This window comes from Heliangelus exortis, chromosome 7 (assembly GCF_036169615.1).
Source record: "Heliangelus exortis chromosome 7, bHelExo1.hap1, whole genome shotgun sequence".
Classification (NCBI taxonomy): domain Eukaryota; kingdom Metazoa; phylum Chordata; class Aves; order Apodiformes; family Trochilidae; genus Heliangelus; species Heliangelus exortis.
The window spans coordinates 30,116,496-30,135,758 of NC_092428.1; the positions used below are offsets into that span (position 1 = coordinate 30,116,496).

Here is a 19,263-nt window from a genome sequence, read left to right on the forward strand (position 1 = left end):
CCAAGGGAGCCCTTGGTGTCCCGAGCTGCCTTCAGGTACCACAGCCCCAACCCCGTTCTCCTCAGCAGACCCGGCCCGGCCCGGCCCAACCCAACCCCCGGGGCCTCCTCTAAGCCCACATCCCGTTACGCTTCCGGGCTGCCTGATTAAAGCCAACAAGCAGCAGAACCCGTCTCCCCAGGGCTGCGTGGCAGTCCTAGAACTCTCTGTAAGCACCATGGGTCGGGCGGGACCTTCCGAGTCCGGTTCGGCCCACACCCCCGCCCCGGAACTGCCTTTACCGAGCCTCAGACCCCGTCGGACCGCGTTAGGAAGGGCCCGCGGCTCCGCTTCCGGCGGGGCGGTGCTGGGAAAGTCCGCGGCGCCATCCGCCACCGGCAGCCCGGGCCGGGTCCGGCGCTCACCGGCCTCGCCATGCAGCGCTTCACGGTGAACATCAAACTGCCCGCACGGACCCTGACCGGAGCCCTCAGCCCCCACAACAGAGGGGCGGCGGATTGGTGAGGGGCCGGGCCGGGAGGGCTGCGGCGGTTGGGGAGGAGAGAGGGGCGGCTGAGGCGGTCCGGGCGTTTCCCCGGCGCTCCTTCACCTCAGCCCGGGCCGGCTCTGCCTCTTCCCGGTGTTTCCCTAGCTGTGGAGAGCCGACTGGGTCCTCCTGCATGGGATCCGGTCCTTCCCGCCGTGGCCACGGGCGTCACCGCGAATATTTTTTTTGGGATTTCTTGGCTTTTTCCACCACGCCGCGCTGGGGTGTCTGAGGCACCTTGCCAGGCACTGGGAAAGCTCCTGGGATTCCCTTTTTCTCCCCGTTCCTCGCTGGGGAGGTGGGAACCCGCTGGAGTTGCTGCTGGGAGGCTGCGAGGGGAGAAGTTGTGGCCATCCAGGGCCCTTCTGGCAATGACATTTGGAGCTTTGGCCGGAATTTTGTTGCTGCCATGAACTGTAGAGATCAGAGCAGTTTCTTCCCCCCCTCGGTTCAGGAAGGATATCGAGGTCCTGGAGCAGGTCCAAAGGAGGGCAGCTAGGCTGGTGAAGGGACTCGAGCACAGATCCTATGAGGAGAGGCTGAGGGAGCTGGGGGTGTTCAATCTGGAGAAGAGGAGGCTCAGGGGAGACCTCATCACTCTCTACAACTCCCTGAAAGGAGGTTGGAGCCAGGGGGGGGTTGGGCTCTTTTCCCAGGCAACTCTCAGCAAGACAAGAGGGCACAAGAGGTCTTAAGTTGTGCCAGGGGAGGTTTAGGTTGGACATTAGAAAGAATTTCTTTACCGAGAGGGTGATCAGACATTGGAATGGGCTGCCCAGGGAAGGGGTGGATTCTCCATCCCTGGAGATATTTAAAAAGAGCCTGGATGTGGCACTCAGTGCCATGGGCTGGGAACTGCAGTGGGAGTGGATCAAGGGTTGGACTTGTTGATCTCTGAGGTCCCTTCCAACCCAACCAATTCTATGATTCTATGATTCTCATCTCTGTTCTTTTCCAGAGGCAGTTTGTTTGGTTTTTTTTAAAATTCGTGGCTCTGGGTGATGAGTTGAGTCAGCTGTGCTGGGAAGCATTGCCCTGAGAGTGCTGAACCTGAGGGGGAGAAAATCAGCTGGGCCGAGTTATTTTGTAAAACTGTGGCCTTTGGGTTTGTCAGCTGGCACTCAAGTAGTTTGGAACTTTGTTTTTCTCTGTTGAGTGTTCCTGCTTGCTTGGTGGTCACCATTTCTTTACAGCTGTCATTTGGGGGCTGTGTTGACCTCCCCTGAAGTCAGACACAGCTCAGATTTTCACTCTTACTCTAGCCATTCCTTGCATGCTCCTTTTTTGTTAAAAAAAAAAAAAAAAAAAATTAAAAAATAGACTTGGAAATGCTCTTCATAAGTCTCTAAGCAATGTCTTAAATTTACAGAGCAGATTTTTACAAATGAACCAAAAGAGCTGCCTAGGGTTCCATCAGCAAAGGGTTCAGCACTCAGTGCAGCAATGGCATTTTATATTGCTTTTGAGTTTTATATTATTATGTAACTTTTAGTGGGTGATGTTTTGTGACCAGTAGCATCCAACTTAAAAAAAAAAAAGCCTCTTTCTTGATGTCAACTGCTGGTTTTTTTGGTTTTTTGTTTTTTTTTTTTTCTTCTTCTTTGATGCTGTTGTATCCTTTTCTAGGGGCTGGCAAGGTTTAATTGCATATGGGTGCCATTCTCTTGTGCTGATAATTGATGCCAACACTGCTCAGACTTTGCAGGTTTTGGAAAGGCACAAAGCTGGTGTTGTCAAGGTAAGACGTGTTTCACTTGATGCTGGTGTAGATATTCTACTTCTAAATCAGTGGAAATACTTCACATTATATTGCTCTTGACTTTTAAATAAAACCCTGTGCTAAAATACCTGTATTTTACATGGTCTCTTTTACAGCTAAAGCAAACAGTACATGCTGAAATTTGAGCTGGGTTTGATGGTATAGTTTTAAGAAGTTATAGAAGGTGCAGAATATATAGAAACATTTTTAATGATTTGATTCTGTGATTTGGTAGTGATACAGAACACAGCTTTCTAAGAAAGCTCTTAATGTTCCAGAATTTAAAAAAACATTACAAAATTTCAGGTGAATCTCTCTGTTGATTCCTATTGTGGGGGTGTAACCAGTGCACCATTCAACTAGAAAGGTGCCTTAAAGTTTTTGTGCTGTCCTTATGTATAGAAAGGAACAATAACATACAAAACAGCATTTCTTTGAGCCATAAGAAATGGCTAAAAATTAGGCTTAAATGTCAGGTAACTGTACTTTAGAAGTGCCTGATTTGAAACTTTAGAAAAGCTTCAGTTCCACTTTGGATCAAGTGTGGAACAGAATGTATTTTATTTTTTTTTACTGTGGAGAATGACAGTCAGGGTTTAAAGGAATGTTTGACTGGCAGATGTAATAGTCCTGAGCCCAAATGAAATATTAGAAGGCAGTCAGTAATTTATGAGGTAAAGTGGATTTCATATAGGTGGATTTGTGGTTTTTTTTTTTTTTTTTTTTTTTTTTTGCAAAAGAAAAAGCTTGAGTGTGCCTTCCAGAAACTGCACACTTTTTTCATGTGTTTTTCCTTTTTTCATGTATTTTCCTTTAAACAGACCATCTCAACTAGATACACAAATAATGTATCAGATGTTGCTACTCCAATATTTAAAAATTAAACACAATTATTTTGTATTGGCTTTTACATATGCTGAATTCTGTAATGTGTTTTGCTAGTGTATTTCAGTGCCACAGAGTCCACTTAAGCGTGTTTTTCTTATCACAGTGAACAAACTGTTCAACTCCTGGCTGAAAATACTGAGCTGGCTAAAACTGATGCAAATCCATCCAAGATCCTGGCCAAGAGATGCACATATGACACTGTAGCTTTGAAAAATGGTTGTAAAATAAGGAATTAGTTTTACTGTATTAAAGAGTTTTGACACTGACTGGAAAAAAAGGAAGGTGGAAAAGTTAGGCTTAAAAATAGACACTTTATGTTGTTTTTTGAGATTTGAGTGCTGTGACACATTTAAAGCTCATTCCAAAATCTCACAAAGGACCAAAACTTCATTTTTTTTCCAGCATGTTGGTGTACTCACCCCAATCTTTCAGTGAAATTTGAGGATTCTCAGGGTTACTGAGACACTGGTGTCAGCTTAGGGTTTGTGCTGCTGTAAGAAATGGTTTCTTTAGTGGCAGGTGTGAGGCAACTTCTCTGAGTGTCAGGGAGGAGAGGTTATTTCTCAGGTATCTCAGAGCAAAGGTGTGTACACAACAGCAGCTGTGGAGCAAGGGCACTAAATTAATACCTTTGCTGGCCTTTTGGCAGCTTGTTTGGGTAAACACATGCTTAGCCTCAGTCTTTACCCTTTAATATTCCAATTTTTATAATATTCCCTTTAATAGTATAATATATGTTAATAATTTTTATATTTTTATAAATTTTTATAATATTTTATAAAAATATAATTTTATTTTATAATATTCCCTTTAGCCTTTAATATTCCCATTTTTAACATTCCCATTTTTAACATTCCCATTTTTAACATTCCCATTTTTAACATTCCCATTTTTAACATCCCAATATCTGTAATTGTGTAAAAAAATAGCAAATGTAAGTGGTATGGAGGTAGCAGGTCTAATGATAACTCTGCTTCAAAATTTCTACTTACTTTAGGTAATGAGTTGTGGTAAACTTAGTTTTAGAGCCATGTAGTGATTGTAATGATCCATTTTAATGTGCTTCAGTGATATTCACTAGCTTTGGGAAGCATCCTTATTTGAATAAGAAACCAAATGCTGAAGTCCAAATAGTTTCTGTATAATTTATGAGACAACTTTACAAAACCTCTTGTGTTTTATTAGGAGAAGTAGCCTGCATGAATATGACTAATTTATGAGGAGGAAGACTGAAGAGAAATTCTGTTCTGCTTTAAGCAGACATTAAATGAGAAATTATTGAGGCCATGGTCATTTCAGATACCTCTGCATGTATTTGTAAGAAATTCTCTTAAGTTCCTAGCTGACTTCTTTCTTTGTTTGTAAATGCTAGAAGCCTAAACAAGCTGGAAGGGATCTGTCAGGAGCTGTCTGTGTATGACTTAAACTCTTTGTAGAACAGGTTCACACCAGCACCTCAGTCAGCAGGGGAGCTTTTTCTCCAGCCCCCTGCTTCAGATCTGAAACATTTCAATACACACCACCATCTGGAATCAGAGAGTAAAGATAATAACAGTTGTTTCATCATCCTTTGGCAGTCTGATTAACTGGTTTTTCTTTTCAAAAATACTTCCTCACAATCTGGGTGTTATAACCATGTCTGGAATAGGTAATGGTTGCAGTGAAATGGATCCATCTCACTTAGCAGGTAAATTCCCATTAGCCTGGCATTAAAATTTCTTTATTTTGTAATTGCCCTCAGTCTCTCTTTGGGGTAGAAGTTCCTTTAAAGCAGGTAGCAAAACAAGATCATATTGAATAGATAAGGAAGGAGTCAGTGGTACCTCCTTAGATTATAAAAAGAATTGGAGACAGAGTGTTTCAGATTGCAAGACACTTGGTTTTCATGAACTTTGCCAACTTTTAAGACCATGCAGCTTGAAATCCCAAACCAGAAAGTGGTATTTGGAAATCAGTGGTGGTGACAGTCTGAAAAGGACTAAAAAGAGGAAATGACAGTGATAGCTTGACAAAATACAATGAAAGACTTACCTTCCTTCCACCCCCAATACCACAGATATTTGACATTGGAGGAAATAATGCTTTATGATGTATTTAAAAGTTGGATGGTAAATTTTCAACTTGATTGGAAAGTTAAATTTTCAAATTGCTCCGGTAATCAGTGGGTAAAGGTTTGTTTGTAGTTACCCACAGAACCTTAAAGATTTAGTGCCTTCTAAATATCTGAGTGAATTTTTTGTATACATAGCATGTATTTATAGCTTGTTGTAGTCCAGGAATAAGGATTGTTGATTTATGTAATTTGAAAATATCACTAATGCAGTCATGCAGCACATTTGAAGCAAACTTTAAATTTGCACAACTGAGAGTAGCTTAAAGATGTGCTTGCACTGATGCTATTGATTATTAATTGTTACTATGCTTTTTTTTGTTGTTGAGGTCATTATTAATTGCTTACCCCTCTGAAAAAACAGGAAGTAAGGTGTTTGTTATATATATATGCTGCCTTTGACCAATTTCCATCTATATTTTCAGGTTAAATGGGCTAAAGAAAATTACCATCACAATCTTGGCTCTCCATATTCTTTACGCTTGGCTTCTGCTGATGTTACTGGGAAGATCATTGTGTGGGATGTGGCAACAGGAGCAGCTCGTTGTGAAATACAAGAACATGCAAAACCAATCCAAGGTGAGGGTAGTGATGTTTGTTTGGAGGTTACTTGATGGAGCATCCCTAAAATCCATCCCCAAGGCTTTGCAAACTGTGCTCAGTTCTGCCATTGAATTTTGCTGTTGGGATTAGTAGCCTTGGCTATGTTTGTCTGCTTCTTTTCTGGGTAAACCTAAGACTTGTTGCCTCCCAGAGGGATGCTGTGATGTTTAGTATTGTCCAAGATGTTCTGACAAAAAGTTACAGGCTATTTTGTTCATGTTATTGATTGAAATAATAATTCCTACCAAGTGCATAAAGTCAGGCCATAAATGGAATTTATTTTTTGGATCTGTGAAATAAAAACATCTTGCTGCTCACAAGTCACTCATCATTACTTTAAAGTTGAGGTATAACAGAAGAATAATAACTTCAAAATACAACAAATACAAATTTTTTTTGAAAATTAATGACACTGTTTGTTCTTCCTTCTTTCTTCTGACAGACATGCAGTGGCTGTGGAATCAAGATGCTTCTAGAGATTTACTGCTTGCAGTTCACCCACCCAATTATATTGTGCTGTGGAATGCAGACACAGGAACCAAACTTTGGAAGAAAAGTTATGCTGAAAATATCCTGTCTTTTTCATTTGACCCCTTTGATCCATCACACTTAGCTTGTAAGTTTTGATGTATAAAACAGTGTGACCTGAGTATGTGTGGCCAGGAAAAATGTTAAACTAAAATGTTAATACTGATACTAAGTTAATAGATTGGAGAGAATAATGTCACTAATGACCAGAAGTCTCAAAACAAAGAGAGGGGAGTCTTTGCCCAGTGTGCAAATGAGATGCAATGAGATGTCAAAAGTAGAAAAGGAGGTAGTAGTTGTCTGAAAAGAAATATTTGAGGCTCTAGAAAGAAGGTGGAAAGCATGGAGATAGGAAGCTGGAGGAAGCCAAGTATAAAGAGCCCTGTTAAACTGATGCAAAAAAAAAAAAAAAAAGAAAAAAGCTGTTTGAGGATGGATGCAGAGGGAGAACCCATTGAGATGAGTAGACCAAGAATAAATGTTTCAACAGAAAGGATTCTTTGGAGAATCTGTAAACATCAGCTTCAGAAGCAGTTTAGAAGTTATTGGGAGTGCAGTGCAGATTTGTTTACATTTTAACAGAAGAAAACTAAGAAATAGAAAAGTTACCATTATATTCTTTAATTTAACCTGCTCACTCTTGATCTGTAATGAGACAGTGCAGCTTCCAAGTTTTGTATTTGTGTTCTTCTTCATCTGCTGTAACATTAAACCAACTATAAACATGTAGTAAGATCCTAACTAAATCTTTACAGGGTAGCTGAAGTTTCATTCTGTAACATAAATACTGTGAGTTAAGGATTCTTTGAGCCATGCTCTGCATGACAACAAAAAAATGGCAACCCAGCCAATGGGTACAACCCTGCCTTCTGTTTGCATTGTGAAGCTTAAAGAAAAATACTTGATGAAAGAGAATAACTACTGAGTAAACCAGAGGTATCTGCCAGAGGTCCCCGCAGTATGTTTTAATTATAAACTTAATTTTGAAAAATTGAGTTTTGCAGTTATTAATGAATTATAATGAACCATCTGCTTCTCTTTCTGTAGAAGGTCCTGGTTGTCTGGAACGTTGAGTTTTCTACCTAATGCAGTTTTACTAAAGTTATTAGCATTTCTTCTCACCAAAATTTCATTAAAATGGAACCCCACAATCAATTTTCAGATGTATTTTGCTATAATAAAAATTGGTTTTATTATATTAACAGTAATAATAATAATTATATTGTTATTAACAGTGCTCACCAGTGAAGGAATAGTGTTCATCTCCGACTTCTCTCCTTCCAAAGCTCCTGCCAGCTCAGGGAAGAAAGTTTACATCACAAGTCCCCACTCCAGTCCTTCTCATAACAAGCTGGCTGCTGCTACAGGGGCCAAAAAGGCTCTTGATAAAGTAAAAATCTTAATCAGCAATGAAAAACCAAGGTAGGTTGCAAATATTTGTTCTCAGATAATGTTTTGTTTAAGTGTATTTTTTGTAGATTTAATTAGATTAAAGTCTACAAGATAATTAGCTTTAAAAAAGAAAATTCATGGAGTTAGGCAGGTGGTCCTATAAGAGGATATGGACAGTCATTCATCCAGTTCTGTGTATAAAAGCATCCATATCATCTCAGCATGTTTTACATAGGTTAATTAAATAATGTTCTCCTGTTGTTAATGGATTTTTATGCGGGTGTAAATTCAGAAACATTATTCTTGGGGGGAAAAAAATAAAAGGGGAAAATGGGCTAATATAATTCATTACAGTTGTTGAATGAGAGGGATGTAACACAAGTATTAAAATTCTTTAGGTACTGATACTTGAGTTGTCTTTCTGCTGTTGTATGGGATAGTGCAGTAGGAGGTATTTTTAGGTTAATGGTGTATAATTCAAGATAAAATTTCTACATACGTTTTTGTCTATTTTTTGACCTTCTAAAACTGAAGTTGTTGCAGTTTGAGATTTGGTTGTTTTTTTTTTATTATTATTATTAGAAATTTTCTAGATCACTTTCCTTTGGTTGGTGTAATTTTTTTCCTTTTCTAATTTCTATTTGAATAATAAAATAATTCTCAAACATCTAGAGAATTTGAGAAACTAATCAGACTGTACTGTCAGTTTGCACTTGAACCCAAAATCTCCTGCACATATGAAATGCACACTCAGTTTTAATAAGGTTTAAATTGCACAATGGTGAGCAGACTGGTTGTTATATGAAGTTAAAGGGCACAATCTTGTCACTTTGTGTTTTTTAATGCTTGATTTGTGCTACATTGGGTGGAACACCTGATTTGTAAATAGAGAGAGCACATCTGCTGCTGCCTTTTGTGTGCTCCATGCTCACAGCAGGTGAGCAGAGATACTCATCTCTTTCTGCATTCTCCTGTTTGCATTTTAAATTCTATGTGAACATTGCCAAGGGTGTGATTATCTTCTCTTTTTCTCCCTCATTTTCCATCCAAAACACCTGAATTTACTAGAATGGAAAAAAAAGGAATAAAAAATTGTAGCAGCGGTGGTTTACCTGGTGTTGTGTGAGTTCAGGGAAACTTTGGGGAGAGAGGAGCAGGAGATTGTCAGGAAAGGGATTGCAGGGACAAGGTGAATCATTCCCTTGAAGCAAGGAATGCAGTGTGAGGAGAGTGTAAGGAGTGTTTAGTGTGTGGTAGAATGAGAAGATTAAAAAAACCTGGAAGGGATGGTGCATTAAATCAGTTCAGAGCCCTTGGAATCTGAGCAGAGTGTGAGGATGCTTTTCTTCAGTGTGACTGAATGCAGTCCTCTGGATTGCATGTGCCTAATGAACATTACATTCCACAAAATATTCCTGCTTTTTGCTGCTTCCTTTGAGTTTGAGGAGCAGTATGCTTGACAAGCTACTTCTATTCATTTTCAAAATGCATAATAATATGAAAAATGAAGTAAGCAGTGTGTTAAAAGGTAATGTCCCATGAATAGCAGTAAGTGTCATGACAGCCAGCACTGTTCATAATTGAATTGCTTTGTGTTTGAGATGTGCATGAATTAGACTTGTTCCATTTGAATTATATATTATTTAAAAAACTATTCTATAATCTTATTTAGACAAAAGTCAACAGACTGTGTGTCTTTTCAAAGGTGCTTTGCACTTTTCAAAGATGCTTTGCACTGCTGTAGCAATTAAATGGAAATCTACAGTTCCCTAGTGATGAAAATAGGGAACACATGAAAAACGCAGCTGCAGGAAAAATTATCCTGTTCAGTTTTGTTTAGAACTTGAACTGTTTGTTGATACTTCAATAAAGTTTATATCTGATGTTTTGCAGTGCTGAATCTGTAACACTCAATGACTGTCTTCAGTTGTCATATTTGCCTTCCAAAAGAAACTACATGCTGTTACTGTATCCCAGAGAAATTCTGATTCTTGACTTGGAAGTGAATCAGACAGTGGGTGTGATTGCAATTGAAAGAACAGGTGTGCCTTTCATACAGGTAAGGAAAAATCTGATTTTTATCATTTTAATAGTTTATTAAGTTCACATCTAATTTCTTGACTCACTGGTAGTTATATTTTGATCAGTCCTAGAGAATGAAGTTTACTCATCAGAGGGGGAAAAGTGTCTTCTGAAGCAAGCATTGTTCAATTTACTTTTCTGAACTCTGCAGCAAACTCACTTCATTTTGTGGAGTTACAAAAGTTACCAGAGTGGAAACAGTGCTGTAGAAAAGTGACTTTTTGAGTCTGCCTTTGCTTAATTAGACAGCTAAGTGTGGTGTGAGCTCTTATTGAAGCATTTTTATTCTCTTGGAATCATGAATTCTGATAGTAAAAAATTGTCGTTTTTTTAAACAAGAAGTGATAGCTAAAAGGAATTAAAACAATCCCAAATAAGCAATCAGTGCAAACAAAAACTTTCAATGAATTTCTCAAATGACTTCCTCAGAGAAGGAAAAAACTAAAAAAAAATAAAAACTAAAAAAATATATTGAAGTGTTGCATCAATGGCAGTATGCTTAGTCACTTGCTTATACATCAGAAATTGTTCATTTGCAAGTAGCCTTTGCAAAGGCTAATATTTTGATAACCTTATATGATGATGTGATATTTCTTTATCTAGGTAATTCCTTGTTTTCAGAGGGATGGGTTGTTTTGTCTACATGAAAATGGGTGTGTCACTTTAAGAGTTCGCAGATCTAACTGCAGCATAACTGGAACTCCAAATGAAGAGCCAGGTATGTTTTATGTCAAAAATGTCCAGAGTGAACTTTGAGTTTATATTCATACTTCATATTAATGAATACTTTAATGTTAACCATCACACCTCATACAGGAGGGTGAGTTACAGCCCTTCTGGTAGTTTTTTTCCCCTCATACATTAAATTTAAATTTATGCTCCATTCTCCCAGAATTATTTTTGGCTTCCCTGAAATATAATGCAAAATAAGATGTTAATACCCTGAAAATGCTTTTATCACTAAACAATACTTTAATTATGAAGTGGCTCTACAGTTCTGTAAGAAAGTTTTACCTAAATGAATATTAGTTTGTTCTTTTTATCTTGAAAAAACCCCAGATTTTTCAGGCAAACACATGGCCTTGGGTGTATTTCAGTCAGTTGGGAGAACTGATTTTCAGAACTAATATATGGACTTAATTTTAGATTAAAATCTAAATTATGAAACCTTTGTCTCTTCTGATGTGTTACTAAGAATAAATTTTTAAGTATAGAGGAGGAGACTGGAAAAAAGAATAGAAAACTTAGTTCTAGGAATGCAGTTAAGTTATTTTTTCATTAGAGTTTGTTTTGGGTTTGGCAGTGTGGTTATTTTGAGTGAGCTACATTACTTGCTTCTGGGTTTACCCATAAACCAAATGAGTTTTGGATTGTGGAGAGCAGGAGCACTTTTCCACCCAGAAATGAAACAGTAGTTTTTTAGGTTTTGCAAGATTTAGGTGGAATAAGATATTTAAAAAAAAAATACAACTTTGGACAACCTTTCAAAGATGTGTTATGTACAGCAAGATCAACAGTATACAGGTTTTTTATTCTTTTTCCTTGTTGCAGAGGAAGCCTGTCAATTTGCTCTGTCTCTCTGCAAATTTACCTCTGTTGATTGATCACATCCTCTCTCTTCCATCCTGATTGTTCATCAGTTGTGGTGTCATTGCTGTTACAGATCCAGAGCCAGTTCAGGAGCTGGTTTATGATTTAAGAAGTCAGTGTGATGCCATCAGGGTGACAAAAACAGTTCGACCCTTCAGCATGGTGTGTTGCCCAGTCAATGAGAATTCTGCAGCCCTCATAGTCAGTGATGGCAGGATAATGGTCTGGGAATTAAAATCCAGTTTTTCTGGCAGAAATGTGCGGAACAGGTAATGGGTTTTATTTTTCATATCATTTGTCTGTTGCATTTACAAGTGGTGTGTAGTATTGAATGATATGCTAAATGCAGCAGTGATGTCCCTGTGTGCATGGTAGTGTGACATGTGGCATCCATGTTGTATGGATGAAAGGAAGAGAAGCAGAAGGGAAGGAACGGTATTTACTCTTCTTTCTTTAAAAAAATAATTCCATACTAAGTGGTTGGAATAAGGAAACAGCAGATAGGGATGAAGTTTCACCTTATTTTAAAGGAATATTTTCTTGTCATTTGGCTTTCTTCAGGCTATATAATTTTCCTCAGGAATGAATCCCTCACTTTCAGTCACATGGAAGAATTGCAAAATGAGTTTGGAAAGGCCTACATTTTTAGTAAGGGAAAGGTTTTTAGCTTGGTATGTGTGAATTTGACACAGAGCAGTATTCAGGCTGCACAGCAGATGGCTAGAATACAGTGGTACAAACAATATCTTTATGTCCAAACCCTCCAGAATTTTAGATTTTGAGTAGTGTCTAAAAATAGTTCGTGAAATACTCTTGTTCTTTGAATGTGTAGTGTATTATGGTCATTCTGCTACAATAAACCTTTAATGGACTACTGAATAAAAATCAATAACTTATTTGCGTTAATGAAATACAGACTTCTTAGCAGACTTTAAAATATCAGAAATACCACATTTTCAACAGAGATCCTCTTGTTGCTCATCACTGATTTACTGTTTGATTCTTGGTGTTCCCCAAAATACTCTTAGATGGATTCTTTGTGATGAGCTCTCCAAGACAGCTGTTTAGGATCTGTGTGTTGCGGGGTTTTACTTCTTGGATTCTTAGGCTTATTTCTAAAACATTGTTTTTTGACATTACTGTATAACCAGGAAAGAAGTAGCCGTAAGAGAAGATCCACTGGGTGCTGAGGATTCTGGATGTGGTTGAATTGTACTGAAAAGTAAAGCATATTTCTTGTCGGCACAGAGTCTTTAATGGATGTGGAAAGAGTTTTCCCTCATGAGCTCTTGATCCTGCTGCTTTTGGTGGTGTTTTAAATTAAAAAAAAAAAACCCTCAAAGTCTGTTAAATTGAGATTTGAAAGAATAAGGCTTTGTACATGCCTGAAACTATTTTTACCTACAGCTGGGTGCAGGCAGTAGTCTTTGTTCTTTGCTTATGACACAGAGCTGTCCTCAAGCCCAGCAGTAGTTCAAGTTTGGGCATCTATTCTCAAATACTGAAATATTTATCATTGTTCTTTAGTTGTGTTCATTTAACATTGCTCTACATATTAACACACATTAACACCCCATTCAGTTTTTAGGTACAGTCCAGGAAAAGGGATATATTGATTTTTTTTTTTTTGTTATGTTTGTATCTGTGTAGGGAAGATGAAAAATATTTTAAATTTTGTAAATTTTAGTGTGCATTGTCTCCTGGTAGAGTTGTGCATGAAGTAAATGAATAATTTTTATATTAAATGAATATAAGAATAATTTTCTCAAAATACACTGCAACTAGTAAGTGGTAGGAATGCTGAAAGAACAACCTGAGGAAAAAAAACAAGGTTGAGGATCCAGGTGATCCAGCTCATATTAGGAACCTCTTGTTTCTTTTACAGCAGTTCAAGTGCATCACCGTTGTATTCCCCAATCTCATTCTGTGGAATTCCAGTAGGAGCATTCCAAAATAAGCTTCCAGACCTTTCCCTAGACAACATGATTGGTAAGAATTTCTTTCAATGTTTTTACTGGTACTCATTTCTAGGATTTCTGACTCATTGTACATCTTAGCGTATTGAAGAACATATGTTAGAATTATTTCCTGTGTAATTTAAGTTATAATTCTCAAAGAAAAGAATTCCAACTTGCTAAAGTAATTATCAAATTAATCTTTTTGAGGATTTTACACTGAGGACCAGTGTTCAAAGTTCATTTTCTCTGAGGAAAAAAAAGTAAATTAAGTTGGAATTTGGCCAGAACACAGTAATTTTTAAAAGTAACCTTAAACATGTGAAAAAAACCTTATCTGATGTATCCCATCTTTGCAGAATCTACAGAGCAACTGATGCCTCAGAATGTTCCATAAAAAGGGTTGCCATTATCTTTTAAAACAAATTTTTATTGGAAAAGTTAATAGTGCTGCTCAGAGATGCCAAGATGCAGATTTTGCTTTGGTGTGATAGAAGTTGTCTGTATTAGCAGGCACAGGTAGCTCACCACTGGGGGAGCTCTTTTGGTGTGATTTTTCTCTTACTCACATTTCCTGTAGTCCTTTATATCATAGCTGTTAATTTGTATCATGTGCAATGCTACAGCTGACTGCAGGGTGTATACAGCACCCGAATTAAATCCTTTTTCTGCCCATCTATGTTATTGTATTTGAGTAAATTCACTGTATTTCTAGTAGTGGATTGCACTCTTTATTTTACCTCCACAAGCCTATGAATTGGTCTAATAAGTTTAAAATATTTGTATGTAACTTAAAAAAATAAAAGGAGAAGAAAAAAAAAGAACAGAAACTACTTTTGAATTCTCAAAGAAGACTAAAAGGGTTGCACTAACTTTTTTTTTTTCCCCTCTTCCTTCCTGATTTTTTTTTCTTCCTCTTCTAAGTGTTAGGAAAGAAAGCCAGTGTTGGAGAAATTAGCTGGGGTGTAGTTTTTTAAAAAGTTTTATCTTAGAGTCCCACAGGAAGGAACGCTCCTTTAAATAAACCTTTCTATGTTAGGTTACTTGTAATTTTTGTGTTATAAATGCTATGTCTAAAACTCTAAGATATCAGAATATCTTGTGGTACTAACAAGGTTTCATTTTTAAGCAGGGCAAGGCACAATTGCTGGAGAAGAACAGTTTAAAAGTTCTCTTTTGCAAGAAGTGCATCTCAAGTTTTTGCTGACTGGGCTTCTTTCAGGACTTCCTCTGCCTCCTTTTGCCATCCGTATGTGTCCTCCTCTTACAACTAAAAACATAAAACAATATGAGCCAATCCTGGCTGTTGGTAAGTATCTTGAGTAGTTTATTGGTGGCTCTGAAAATATTAGAATCTAGATCAATTACAGTTATTAATAATTTTTTGATCCTATGGAACCCTTGTGTTAATTTGCATCAGTAGTCTCTGGATATTATTTTACTGCTTTGTGTTTAAGGATTGCTACCTGAAAATTTGCAGTATATTAGCAAGTTTGTATTTATCCTTTCATTTGCTCTGATATTGGTCTGATCAGTGTTTTACATGCTGCTCTCCCTTCATTCTATCACTAAATATGGACTTCTGCAGCACTGCATTCCTAGAATAACTAAATTTACAGAGACTGTACATTTGTTATGAGGTAAGTATCTAAAAATATACTCAAGCACCATTTTTCTGATTTAATCTATTCAGTCTTATTAAAAATTAACTCACCTAGGTATTCCAATAGTTTCCAGTGAGCACTTGATTTATGAACTCAGAGTTCTTCCTGTTGAAATCTGATTTTTTCTGCTGTGCTGTTTGAGACCACATCAGGGATTTCACAGTGTATCCACACAGGCTGCTCTCTGTCTTCAGGCTGGATGAGCAGACACATCGATGCTGTAATTTGATTGTAGTAGCTTGTAAAATTGGATTGTTCAAACATGCTCTTGATATGCCTAAGATAGCAGTGGATTGCAAAGAGGAAAGTTACACAGGAGCTTGCAAGGAGGATCTCACTCCAGTAATGAAAATTATATAATAATACTTGTGCCTATATATTCAAGTCTTGCAATACTTCTGTTATTGCTCAGCTAAAAAAAGTACCATCCATAGTTGTGCTTGACATGACAAGGTTACATGACAAGATGCCACTGAAATGTAACTTTTTATGTAAACTGAAGCTATTAAAACAGGTGAAATATAAAGATTAAGACACTAGTGAGCAGATACAAACTGTGTTTGCAGCAAGGTCTGCAGCATTCTAGACATTCATTAAATTTGACATGAGTATAAAGAAAAATAGAAAATATGAATAGAAAATATGAATAGAAAATTGTAACTTTGTTTTATTTTCAACTTTGTTTCATTTTGTATTTCCTCTAACTGAAGCCAATAGCTATTAAGTTCAAGAGGAATTAACAGATTTTTCCACAGTTAGGTCCAGGGAAGTGTCTTGATTAAAATGAATTTGATTGACTACAGAGATTCTTGGAGGGTTTAGTATTTGGGGTTTAAGCTAGAGACCAGAACTAGAAAGTAAAATACCTTTTCTAAAATTGTAAAATATAATTTATATGTGTTTAAAATTAAAAAAGGCAAAGAGAAAAATACCTGTAAATCCTGCATTTCACTGAAATGTGGTAGAGAAGAAGAAAAGTCTTATTCTTTTTAATCACCCTTTATAGGTACAAGTAATGGCTCTGTCCTGGTGTTTCATCTAACAAGTGGTCTCTTACACAAAGAGTTAAGCATCCATTCCTGTGAAGTCAAGTAAGATTTTAAATATAATTCCTACTATAATCCTTCTTGGAGACAAACTTAAATCTAACATTGTAGTAACAAACTGGGAGTCTTGTTTCATTTTTAAAAATGCTCAAGAAAATTGCCTGTTGAGTAGTCTTAACAATATCTTTGCTATGTAAAAGCTGTAACATATTGTCAAAATTAGAGTGAACTAAATGTTTGATCAGCAGCTGTGCCTGTGATCTAGGATGTGGATCAGCTGCTTCCAGGCTCCTTTAGGTATTGAGGCAAGGAGCAGCAGAAATACTTCAGAGCACACAGAAAGGAAAAGTCCATCAGGCTATGCTAGGAGCATAAATGAGGGGAAAAATACAGAGGGAGACTGTGAGCAGGAGGTCAGTCTGTCTTCCTTCAGGATCCAGAGCAATGCAATTAATTCTTACTCCAATAGAAATTCAGGAGAACCATGAAATAAGTAGGTCTGATCCCTGAGTGTGGTAAGATGAGGATGATAATGTATCTTCCGTGCAGAGAATATATTTGAGACATGTAAATGAAGTCCTTGCTAGGAAGTGGTGCATTTACAATGCATCTCACTGACACTTCTGCTCATTCTGATAGATATATGGATGGATAACTATAACTAGAGCAGTGCTTATTATTTTTCACTAAGGCACAGCGAGGTCAAGGTTGCAACAGCTTTAATTTTTAAGTTTAAAATCACAGTGACTGCAACAGGAATGTGTATTGCCTGCAGGCAAACCTTGAAAATTACTGCATTACATCTAAGTTTGAGCAGTTGAATTTAGGCTGATTCCCCTTTTGGAGGCTGCTTTACAAGCATTCGTCACTTCCCTAAAAAAACTTTCCTCACAGAGAGGAAGATGATTGAGAAATAGGTACCATTTCTGTGTTGGTGAGCTTGACTCACTGCTGTGCATAAGGAAATCTGTGTTGCCTGACAACACAGTGTGAGCAGTGAAATCCTGTTTGCAGGATTGAATTCTTCAGTCTCCTTTACAGCATGTACAATTACTTCAAATGTGCCATGTTCAGAACTTGTAATTTCTTTTCCTTAACTGGCCTCTTCCTAAAAAAAGAAAAATGTGCTCCATGGTGCTGTTCACTTTTGGACATTTAGGCCATACAGATATGTTTGATCTGCAAGGAAAATTCTTTCTAAATAATAAAATTTGATGCTGAGAGGATTTTCTGATAATATGATTGAGTTTTTAAATACAGTTTTCTTTAAGATACGGGTTTATTTCCAGAATTACCTTTCTCCTTTTCTTACAGTTCTTATAATTTGAGTACCAGCTGCCTTGTTATAAATCTTACAACAATTCCTTTCCAACTAGCAAAGTAATTTGTGTTTTTGTCTGCTTCAGTACACTCCATAATTTCTTTGTATTGTAACCATTAATCAGAATGAATCTTCCCTCTGAAGTAACTGAGACAAGTTGAATGTGTGGAATCCCTGAATTTTATATTTGAAATTTACAGTTAAATATAACCTTTAATTCAACAGACTTGTCTATTACTAGGCAGTTTTGCAAATTGGAGATGTTTCAACTTGAACCACAGTCTTCAGATTCTCATTTACATGCGTGAAAGTAAAAAAAAAAAATATTGTTTTAGGTGCAAGCATTTAGCTGAGCTCAGGTTTCCTTTTGATTACCAGTGTCTTGGGTTGCTATTCATTTTATATTTCATTGATATTGACAGGTGGCCACTCAGAAGCAAAGAAAAAGGACTTGTCTTGTAAACCTGAACTGATGAAAGACATAGATAAAATGCTTCTGACTTTGAATGAGAGTGGTGAAAAACTACCGTCAATAACAATGCATTAGGAGGATTTTTCAAAAAAATTATAGTAGAATAATAGAAATTAGAAATATGTTGGAATTCATATTTCTTCCATTTCTCCCTGTACTTGCAAACCTTTGGAGATTTGCTGTATCACACATAGATTTCTATTTAATAATTTCTGTAATGTTTTGATTAGTGTTTTAATACTTCAAATTTTAACTGAAATGATTGGTTGAACTTTTGTAGGGAAAAACACTAGGTCTTAAATTTTTTAATTTACTCAAGGACTTAAGAAGAAAGCTTCCCAACTTTTTTAAAGCTCGAACTGAAAAAATAAAGAAAAATATGGTGGTAGCTTGTATGTGCCAAATATTGCAAGAATGCTGTTTTGTTTTCACCCCCCTATATTGCATTTAGGAAACCTCTGTTTAATACAGTGTGAGTTGGATTTACTGACAGTAATTTATAAATTATTTATCTCTCTCATATTTCCCATATATTCTTGCAAAGCAGACCATGATTTTATGATAGCTCTAACAGAATAACAGCTGTCCTGAAAATCTGTGTAATCTCTATTTGAAGAATTTGAGGGAAACCTAAATCCTTTTACCTGTGTTTAAATGAATTTGGGCATATGTAGGTATTAGAACAGTCTCAGTTTACTTTTAGGCTAGCTCCTTGGTTTATTGCACAGGTAAATGCACAAAATGTGCGTGGAAAAAAAAGCAAGGAGAGAACTCTCTCATTTTGGAACAGTACCACCTAATGCTGCTTTCTGTCCTTTTGTGGCCTGTGGTGGTACTGACTCTGTTATATACAGACTTTACATCTTTGTAACACTTCAAGGTCATTTAGTTTATGGCTGCCTTGGCATCATCTGAAAAATCAAAATAATAAACCAGGCTTTCAGTTTTTAGTCTTTGAAAATTGTTCAGTCACTTTCTTCTTTTATTGGCTTTGTTTCTGCTCTATCTGGATGGAAAGAATCACATCTCCACACCCCACCCCCCATCATCCAGAGAAACATTTTTCTTTTTCTTTTATGCTGACAGATTATGACAAATTTGAGTTACTTAGTAATTCTTCCCATCTGGTAACCCCCTGCTTTAATCAAAGAAGTGCTTTTAGTCTGAGTTTTTGTGAGGGATTTTTGCAAAAGTTACTGGGTGTTTCTTACTAAAATTTTTGTTTTAAGCACTGAAGAACTAGAGCTGAAAAAGAAACTCTGATTTAGTTTGGTAACTTTATATATGCATCATAATTGTGCAGCTTCTTTTTATGCCTAAAGATAGA

The 19,263-nt window shown here is 37.1% G+C and overlaps 1 protein-coding gene across 7 annotated transcripts in view; it reads left to right on the plus strand.

Annotated features, from left to right (window-relative positions):
- Window positions 1-314: 314 nt before the first annotated feature.
- WDR11 (WD repeat domain 11) overlaps window positions 315-19,263 on the plus strand; it is a 38,678-nt gene continuing 19,729 nt past the window's right edge. For 2 of the 7 annotated variants that reach the window (XM_071749552.1, XM_071749549.1), the window contains exons 1-11: window positions 321-500; window positions 2,153-2,264; window positions 5,709-5,862; window positions 6,329-6,502; window positions 7,650-7,836; window positions 9,700-9,865; window positions 10,492-10,606; window positions 11,552-11,747; window positions 13,367-13,467; window positions 14,566-14,742; window positions 16,104-16,188. In XM_071749552.1, coding sequence (XP_071605653.1) covers window positions 415-500; window positions 2,153-2,264; window positions 5,709-5,862; window positions 6,329-6,502; window positions 7,650-7,836; window positions 9,700-9,865; window positions 10,492-10,606; window positions 11,552-11,747; window positions 13,367-13,467; window positions 14,566-14,742; window positions 16,104-16,188 — 1,553 coding nt within the window. In that variant the 5' untranslated portion in view covers window positions 321-414. Of the gene's footprint in view, window positions 501-2,152; window positions 2,265-5,708; window positions 5,863-6,328; window positions 6,503-7,649; window positions 7,837-9,699; window positions 9,866-10,491; window positions 10,607-11,551; window positions 11,748-13,363; window positions 13,468-14,562; window positions 14,743-16,103; window positions 16,189-19,263 lie in introns of all 7 variants that reach the window. The other 5 variants (XM_071749550.1, XM_071749551.1, XM_071749553.1 and 2 more) reach the window with 5 other exon arrangements.